The sequence below is a fragment of the Pelmatolapia mariae genome, linkage group LG3_W, assembly GCF_036321145.2.
Source record: "Pelmatolapia mariae isolate MD_Pm_ZW linkage group LG3_W, Pm_UMD_F_2, whole genome shotgun sequence".
Classification (NCBI taxonomy): Eukaryota; Metazoa; Chordata; class Actinopteri; order Cichliformes; family Cichlidae; genus Pelmatolapia; species Pelmatolapia mariae.
The window spans coordinates 38,731,870-38,741,456 of NC_086229.1; the positions used below are offsets into that span (position 1 = coordinate 38,731,870).

The 9,587-nt window shown below is 42.4% G+C and overlaps 1 protein-coding gene across 1 annotated transcript; it reads right to left on the reverse strand.

Annotated features, from left to right (window-relative positions):
- Window positions 1-7,236: 7,236 nt before the first annotated feature.
- On the reverse strand, window positions 7,237-8,910 carry LOC134622655 (tripartite motif-containing protein 16-like). Its single transcript, XM_063468051.1, has one exon. The coding sequence runs from the start codon at window positions 8,908-8,910 to the stop codon at window positions 7,237-7,239; it is 1,674 nt and encodes a 557-aa protein (XP_063324121.1).
- Between the last annotated feature and the right edge of the window lie 677 nt (window positions 8,911-9,587).

The following is a 9,587-nucleotide window of genomic DNA, read 5'->3' on the forward strand; positions in this document are numbered from 1 at the left end:
TATGCTCATATATGGCAAAATCCTTTAAGTGTCACTGTGTTTTTCATCTGTGCTCTTGTTGGTTGGACAAGTTTGTAAATGACAAAGAGCTCAGTGGACTTTGCATCCATCAAATCCTGTTAGATGTTTGTTTTTCCTTCACAGCTTTGTGATGAAGGCTAAAGAACAGAGATATGAACTATTGCCAATATGAATCCTGATGCATGACGTGGGCACAGACCCACCAAAGCAACACTCAGCTCACCTCATTCCAGGCGCTTGTCTGCTGGAGACCATGAGCCTTGTTAGTCACACATTAGCACCGTGGTAGGAAACAGCCTCCATCATTTCATTAGATCTGAATTTGGACTGTTTCCCTCTGGATGAGAACCAAGTCTGTCAAATCTATTTAGACTTTACTTTACAAGACTTTACTACAATAAAGATGCTAACATGTATCTGTAGCAACAACATCATTGAATCTAGAACAACTGGAGCCAAACCAGTGGCTCTGCTGGGATCACTGGTGAGCCAACACTTCCTTGTTGATGCAGATTTCAGGGCTTCCTGTTGCTCCTCCGTTATAACTGTTCTCTCTTCTCAACACATGATGACACAAAGGAATCAGCAGTGACGAAGATGATGCTGAAGCACACATTTCACACATATAACAGACCAGTGCAGTTACACACACCTCTGCTTGACATTAGGCCTCAAACAAAGACACAAAACACTAACTTGACTCTAAATAGAAGAAACTGGCAGCTTTTTCTGTTCTGTGCTTATTTATATTTGACACACATGCTTCTCTTTGTGCAAACACACATCGCACTATAAGGGTAACCTAGCACACAATGATTGGACAGCACAGTGATGATGCTGGGAGATCCTATACGAAGCAACACAGAAACACTGAGAACTTTAAACATTGATTATATTGAGATAAGCAGCCGACCCAGTCTAGATAAAGGCGAGCAGCTGGGACCGCTGCTGCACCAAAAACAGGTTTCAGTGTGTGTGTGTGTGTGTGTGATGTCTTTACTTATACTGGTCAATAGACTTTAGTCAACACATGATTGAAAGGTGTTACACATGAAATAAAAACAGTGTTTCATCTTTATTCCTCTGAAGCAGCTGCATTATAACCAATCTGCTCCTTTGTGGCCTTTAAAACAGCTTAAATAACTGTTGTTATATTTGTTTCTGCTCCTCTTGGACAGACGACTCTTGAAAAGACATTTTTGAATTTCAATGTGACTTTAACTGGATAAATATGGGATATATAAACGTCTGCAACAAACTGATTCCAGCTTCTACCTCATGATAGGAATGTTTTTGTGGCTCAAGATGACCTGATATCTTTCATGATGGAGACATTTGACACATGTTTCACATATTATAGACCAACAAGTTCTTCATAGCAGTTTAAATACGAGGAGTCACTTTTGGGCCCAGCAGATAAAACAGAGCCAATATTTCCTTCTTTATTTAAGTGACGTGTGTCACAGATGTGACCTAGTAAAGTGTAGCTGAACATTAGTAACGTTATTAACACTCTCAGCTCGTCCTTGTTCCAGACCTGAAGATCCTCTTCTTTCATTCAGCAGCAGCTTCAGGTCTCTGATGGTCCAGGCTTGTTGTTGGGAAACAGCCCTGCTGGGATGATGGTGTCCTCACAGAAACAGTCAGTGATGCTGTTGATCTCCATCACAGAGCACGTCCCAGTCTGCAGTCTCAGTCCTGCAGGGCCTCGCTGGCTTCCTGACTCCACCCAGTCAACAACAGGAAGTGTTTGCAGGAACAAAGTGAGGCTGTGGTCAAACAGGAGTTTTTATCTCCTGGCTCTGACTCTCACTGCGGCCCCGCTGCTGTGTCAACATGTGTTTGTGCTAAACAATGATGGAAAGTGTTATAAATGACTTGTTGGCCTCTGATCTGTCACAAACAGCTGAAACGTGTCTCTCATGAGTCACATGAAGGTTTCTGACAGAAAGGACAAAAAGTAGCTGCAGTCAGTTTGTGTCATTTTTAGATTTATTCATCTGGGAGAAAAATCTGAGGGACATTAAAATGTGTTTTTCACCAGAGACAAGAACATAAATATAACGTCACAGGTAAATGAACATATTTCAAGTAAACAGCTGGACTGATCAGGTCCAAACACAGAGTGATCAACAAACAGCTGTCATATCTTTATATATCAGCTCTTTATAAATCCTGTTCACTGCAGTCTGTTTCCTAATAATGTCAAACTGTTAGAAACACAGAAACATGGTCTTTGTTGACATAAAGCTGTCTGGGATCCTTTGTTGTTCTTTTGATGCAGAGTTACATTATAAATATAAAGAGTTATTTCAGAGTCTCATCAGTTTTCCTGCATGTCTTTATTGAACACATCAGCAGGGCTGAAGCTCTCATGTTAAACACACACTGATCTATGGACACGTTCATGTGTTTCTAACAGAACCAGGCTGTTATCAGCTGCACTAGCATGATGTCACACACACTGAATGTAACAGTGACAGTTTACATCATCACACAATCAGCTGTGATTGTTTCACTGTCATCAAACTAGTCAACAGGAAGTAGAATCAATAGAAACAATCATTTACTGAAAGCATGTCTGATGGAAATAAGTGCAGATTATGTATGAAGTATAACTGCACACAGTAACTGTGTTACAATAAGGACTTAACAGCGCCCTCTGCTGGAGTGTTTCAGTACTGCGTTAACTAGAATACACCACCTCCTCCTCCTCCTCACACCACCTGCTACAGCTCGACTCTTCTATGACTACAGTCATCCACAGCACTGATGTGAGGTCACATGGTTCATATGTAAGGAGCACAGAGACGTGCTAGCAGCTGACCTCAGGTCAGTTTAATGACTGTGAGCAACAGCTGTGTTCTTGTCACTGTGACAGGGAGACACTCTCAGACACAGCGGAAACAATTAAAGAAAATCAACAAGCTATTTATGCAAGATAATTCCTAATTTTATAAACTGGAATGATGAAATTATATTGGCTGGATCTGATTATTGGGGGGCCATGACCCCCGTAACCCCCCTGGAAATGACGCGCCTGGTCCTGAGGTCAAATCCACCATCTTTGTTTCAGTGCTTCATGTTCTCCCGTGTTTGTGTGCGTCCTCTCCGGTACTCCGGCTTCCTCCCACAGTCCAAACACATGCAGTTAGTGGGGTCAGGTTAACTGTGAGTGGTTGTGTCTCTGTGTTATTCCACCTTAATCAATGACTTCCTGTTAGCATTAAGTGCTTCTGTAGGACTGATGTCATTTTCATGGGTTGGATCATTTAAGTGAAGCTGGACTCAGATGCAGTAAATAAGTTGATTGATCATTAATGAATAAAGCTGGTCAAATCCATCACGTGGACACATGTGATTGTGTAGTATTGATCCCAATGCTGCTATTAGTCCTGGATCAGTAACACTGGATGGATGCGTTCAGCATGGAGCCCTGAGCTGTGTTACAGACAAACATGAAACTGACAGGTCTGTGTCATTCACAGTCTGTAACACTTCTAAACAACAGAGGCTGACCCAAGTGCCTCAGAGCCAGGCACGCTCACATCACAGCTCTCTAAAGAAGTTTCAAAATAAGAGCTGAAAGCTGTGTTTGCTTGTGTTAGCTTATTATTGTGGAGACTAACATTCAGTGATCATGTGTTCAGACTCATAATGATTACTCTCATGAATCCTGATCTTTGTATTTCCTGTGTGTTGGGTCAATAACTGAGATTCATCGTATCACACAGCTGTGCTGCTGCTGCTGCTGCTGGTGATGTCAGCACATCTGGAACAATACGAGGTATCTGCTACCAGACTGAGCAGGACATGAGACCTGTGGACTGTTTAAAGCTGTCCCTCCACAGCTCACTCAGACCTGATCCACACCTCAGTGAGATTCTCTGACTTCCTCAGTAGAGACAGAAACCATTCAGATCTGGGACCATCAGCTGACTGATGATGTCACACAGACTGTGTTTGTCAGGAACAGTGATTCTGATGTGAGCCTGCTAGCTGACAGCAGACCTGATGAAAGCACATGTTGACATCTGTGAGGACAGACTGGACTCTTTGACTGCACCTTGGTTCTCCTCAGAGGTCTGTACAGGAGCATGTCCACCCCCACTGAAGATCTCAGTCACTGTGAAACATAGAAAGCTGCTTGTGTGGCCTCTGCCTCACATGTAGATGCAGCTACAGGTTTCTCTGTCAGTCAGACTGAAACAGTGTCCTGATGCTGCATCATTCAGCTCTGTGCCCCAGTCAGCATCACTGTGTCTACCAGTGTCAGTGTTTCTTTTCCTGTAACACCTCTTCCTCCTCCACCTCACACCACCTGCTACAGCTCTACTCTTCTATGACTACTAGTGGTGCAGCGGATCACGGTTGATCCGTAATCCGAACCGATCCCACTCCACGGTTTGGCACGCACGTGTTCCGAAGATTTGAAAAAGAAGAAAAGAAAGTATGTGTATGGTGCGCGTGGTGGGTCTGTCAAGCGATAGTTATGGCCAGCGCTAGCGGTCCAAGTGGAGGAGCAGAGGAGTTTGCGGCATTTAAGCAGCCCTTTGCTGTCCAGTCCGACCGGGCTAAAGCTATTACAAAAAGCTATTGGGGTGTTTAGCTGCAGACGGGAGGCCATATTCCGTTGTGCAAAACAAGGAGTTTAAACTATGATGAACGTGCTTGAGCCACACTATGATATCCTGTTCGCGTCCACTTTACTGGCAAGATCGTTGAGCAGGAAAAGATTTAAGTTGTGGCTGAACTGCCCCAGGCATCCTCTGTTGCCCTAACTACTACAAATGGATGGACCTCCAGGGCAACGTGACCGTGACCATCATTATATCACAGCGGAGTGCGATATAATGAGCGGTAGGTATTATTGTAGGGTCTACCTTACAATATAAAGCGCCTTGAGGCGACTGTTGTTGTGATTTGGCACTTTATAAATAAAATTGAATTTAGTGGTAGAGACAAAGCCCTATACTGCCCTATATTGTACCATAATTTTTGTTTTAATAATTGCGTGGAATGAGTCTAGAGTTAAATGTTTTAACAGGTAAAAAAAAAAACTTCAATAAGTAAATAAGTAAATGTTAAAGTTTTTGTCTTTTTTCCTTTTTTCTCCTGATCCAAAAATTGATCCGATCTGTGACTTAAAACCGTGATCCAATCCGAACTGTGAGATTTTTGATCCGTTGCACCACTAATGACTACAGTCATTCATTATGAGTTATGAGTATTAATAGATAAGCTATCAAAAAAGAAGTTGGCCGATAGTGAGTTACAGCTTTGGCAGCCTTTAAGTGACAGTTATAAATGTATTGTAAGACATCTGTTAAGATATAGCAGCTGACTGATGTAACCCTGATACTCAGTGTTTATAAAACATCTAGTATGAAACTAGTATGTGTAGTGCATGTAGAGTTTATAGTATTACATAGGGTATGTTAACTACCTTTTACCAATGATTTTGTATACCATTGAACATCCTGAAATGACTGGTTTGTAACTGACGCAGAGTAGTGTTTATAAATGATTAATCAATGAGTTTTAGAACATGAAAACATAATTAATAAAAAGTGTTGTACATTAGCTTATTTATCATGAATAAAGTGTTTAAAGCATTGTTTGTAAACTACTAACTGATTATAATAAAATACTTTGTAGATGCTGTAGAGAGAATTAAGTAACCATTAACTAATGCTTAATAGATAATTAACTAATGCTTAATAGACAATTAACTAATGCTTAATAGATAATTAACTAATGCTTAATAGATAATTAACTAATGCTTAATAGTGTGCACTTATAAAGTGTTACCGAAATTTGTTATGAAATAAAATAAGCTTATCACAAAACTAAACACAATCGATTCCAGATTTAATAAATTGATCGGAAAATCGATTATTGAAACACACCCCTACTTTGCACCACCATTGTTCAAGTGAAGCCAAAGGCAAGTTAAGTACAGTATTCTATCCCTCGGGTTGTTTCTGAGGTATGTTTTTTATATGATTGTTATATGATGGGTCATAATCACTGGTTCTGTAAGTAACTCTAGCAACGTGTCAGTAAATATGCTTATTGCTGATCTTCTCATTGCAAAGTGTTTTAAAGGCTCACCTTTCAGCACATTCACTTCACCAGATGCACCTTGTTTCTTTTCCTCACCTTTGATTGGGTGTGGTGCTTGGCCTTAATTGCACTCACCTGTCACTCATTATATAAGGACTGCACTCACCTACCCCTCACTCTTCCTTCACTCCCACATGGGGCGGCAGCTGAGGTGAGTTTCTCTTTGAGTCTCCTGAGTTCATGTATTATTTTGAGTTACTTAAATCATACTCTGTTTCCTTTCAGAGATAGCAGACCATGTGTGTCTTTCCTTTCTTTACCCATAAATTAATAAAACAACAAAACCTGTAAATGATTGACTGCTTATTCTCATTCTAATCGGATGAGCCCATGATGATGACTACTTAAACCCTGAACCTTCCTTCCTCCAAAACACAAAGCCTGCCATCTAGTGGGTTAACAGTGGAAGTGTCATGTAAGAGCACAAGCAGGGTTTTTTCTCCCAGTGCTCGACGGGGGAAGGTCCATTTCTCTGTGTCTCTGACTATTCCTGCATCTGTTGCTCTTGGAAAGGCATAATCTGTAACTGTGGCAAAACAATTGACTGTTCTCACTTATTAGTACCTTGTTCAGTGAAGTGATGACTTACTTGAGTGTTTAGAGAGTTTGCTACATTACTAGTGTAAGCTAGCTGTTAGTGCTTTGTTTACCCTGCTAACTTGAAACATATCAGCGTATGGTGTCAGCTGTATTTTTTGACATGCAATGCACATGTATTGTCAATGTTGCAATTGTGTAGTGACTGTTTTCTCATGACAACAATGTTGAATGTAACGTTTGGGTATTTGTATGGAGACTAAGTATAGCTTACTCTGTTTCTGTCATTACAGCTTTATGAAAAAAGAATGAAAGTATTCACAAATGGTCCAAATCAGTAAAGCTCTGAAGAATGCAACACGGAGTGTTCACTGAAGCCATTTAATGTTTAGCTCTCTGCATAAGCTGGATAGAGACATTCAGCTGAGGGCAGAAGATACAGTTTGAATCAGTGCAATATTATTTTCACACATCAATGAACCACTGAACTCATTTACAAACTACACAAATACATATAATGGTCAGGGATCAACATGAATCTGTCTTCTCTGTCTATTTGACTTTAATCAACTCTGCAGTGTCTCCATCAGAGTAATAAAGCCGAAATCCAGCATAGAGCGGCTGAGTGAATGTGGTCTGGACTCTGTGGAGGAGAGTCATGGTTTCAGAGACAGAGTAGAAAGACAGAATACCTGCTCTGTGATGCAGATACACTCCTACTCTGGAGGACCAAGGACCTGAGAGATCAGTTTGGACTTTGTTGTGCAAAAATGTATAATTGGCTTTCATTTTGTACCAATGTAATGCCCAAGATTTGTCATTGTTTCCAAATCCAAGGTCATCGTGGCTAAACTTCTTGTATGAGACTGCTACGCGAACTGCTTTACCCCTACACTCCACCTCCCAGTAACAACGTCCACACAGACTCTCTCTACTCAGGACCTGAGAATATTCAGTGAATCTTTCTGGATGATCACAATAAAACTGTTGTTGTCTCATAAATGTTACTTTTCTGTTTCCCTCAGATAAAAACAGCCATTTGTTTGCTGTGTGTGGATCCAGTGTGATCTCACGCGAATATTTTAAGAATTCACCTCTGGTCTTTGGCTCTGGTGGTGACAGTAAAACATCCACTTCAGTGACTGTCAGTGAGATGTTTGTCTGTTCCTCTCTCAGAATGTCCTGTAGTTTATCTCTGGTCTCTGACACAGCTGCTGTCACATCCTCAAAGTAGCTCAGAGGACGGATATTGATGCTGGATGAGTGCGTAGACTTACTGAGTGCTGACAGTGAGGGGTAGCTGTGTATAAACTGGTTGTGATCCTCTGTGCGTGAGAGCTGCTCCAGCTCGCCGTCTTTCCTCTTCAGCTCAGCGATCTCCTGCTCCAGCTTCTCCTGAAGCTCTTTGACTCGACTCACTTCAGTTTCCTGCTGGGATCTGACCTGCTGCTTCACATCAGAGCTTCTTTTCTGGATGAGACGGATCAGCTCAGTGAAGATCTTCTCACTGTGCTCCACTGCTTTATCAGCAGAGCCATTGATGGCCTCCACCTCCTGTTGAAGCAGCTTCACATCTTTCTCTCGCTCCTGGATTCTCTGCTGGATGTTTAGTCGACTCACCTCGAGCTCCTTCTGCTTCTCAGTCCTTTCTGCTGCAGCTGGGACTGTTTCATGGCCTTTATGTTCATCCATTGTGCAGAGATAACAGATACTCTGCTGATCAGTACGACAGAAAATCTTCATCACCTCATCATGACGAGAGCAGATGTTCTCCTGGAGCTTCTTGGAGGGGGCCACCAGCTTGTGTTTTTCAAAGGCAGGAGACTCAAAATGAAGCTGAATGTGTTTCCCACAGTATGAGATCACACACACTAGGCAGGACTTGATGGCTTTCAGCTTCCTCCCAGTGCAGACATCACAGGCCACATCGTCAGGTCCAGCATAGCAGTGGACCTCAGCTGGAGCAGCTTGGAGTCCAGTCTTCTTCAGCTGCTCCACTAAAGCTGCTAAAATGGTGTTTTTCTCCAGGACAGGCCTCAGTGTGAAAGTCTTCCTGCACTGAGGGCAGCTGTGGAGTCCCTTCCTGTCATCTTCATCAAAGTGGGTTTTAATACAGTTCATGCAGTAGCTGTGCCCACAGGGAATAGTCACCGGATCCATCAGTAGATCCAAACAGATGGAACAAGCGAAGGTTTCTCGGTCCAGCTGAAGTCCTTCCTGTGCCATTTTCCTCTCAATGTTAGTGACTGCGGGAGTTTCTCTTCTGAAACTAGCGTGTTTCTACAGTGAATGGGGCCTGTCAGGTTTATCAGGTTGAGCCTCATTCCAGGCAGAGGAGTGGTTTGAGAGCAATTGTGCGTTTAACCCTTTGGCATTTAGTGCTCACATCAACTTCAAGGGCGGATCTAGAAGGGTGGCGTGGGGTGGCATCCACCCTAAAAATGATCTCTTGCTACCCTTAGTGCAAATCTGTCTGTCTATCTATCTGTCTATCGTAGACTGATAGACTGCAGCTGTCTGTGTGCATGGGTGTTGGACTGGCACTGGCAGAACTCAGGTGGTGGGGGTTGGTAGGTGGGTATTTTAATAGTTTTGATCAACCACCCACCCGTCCCCAGTATCTTGTTGGTTGTTCTGGTGTATTTTTCATTTGAACTGTTATTCTGCCAGAGCACTCACATTTACAAGACGGCATTGAACGCCTCATGGGTGTGTCAGGAAAACTCTTGTGTACGTATGTTCCTTGAAGGGGTTTTGGAGTCGTTCTTTTTCCACCGCAGCAAAGGGCTAGGAGTTGAAGAGGAGCTGCTGTATGTTTTTGTCATTTATCTGATTGTGAAATAAAGCACATGCAGTGAGAAAGCAACTCCCGGAGTCATCCCTGCCTTAAAGCTGCAACACAT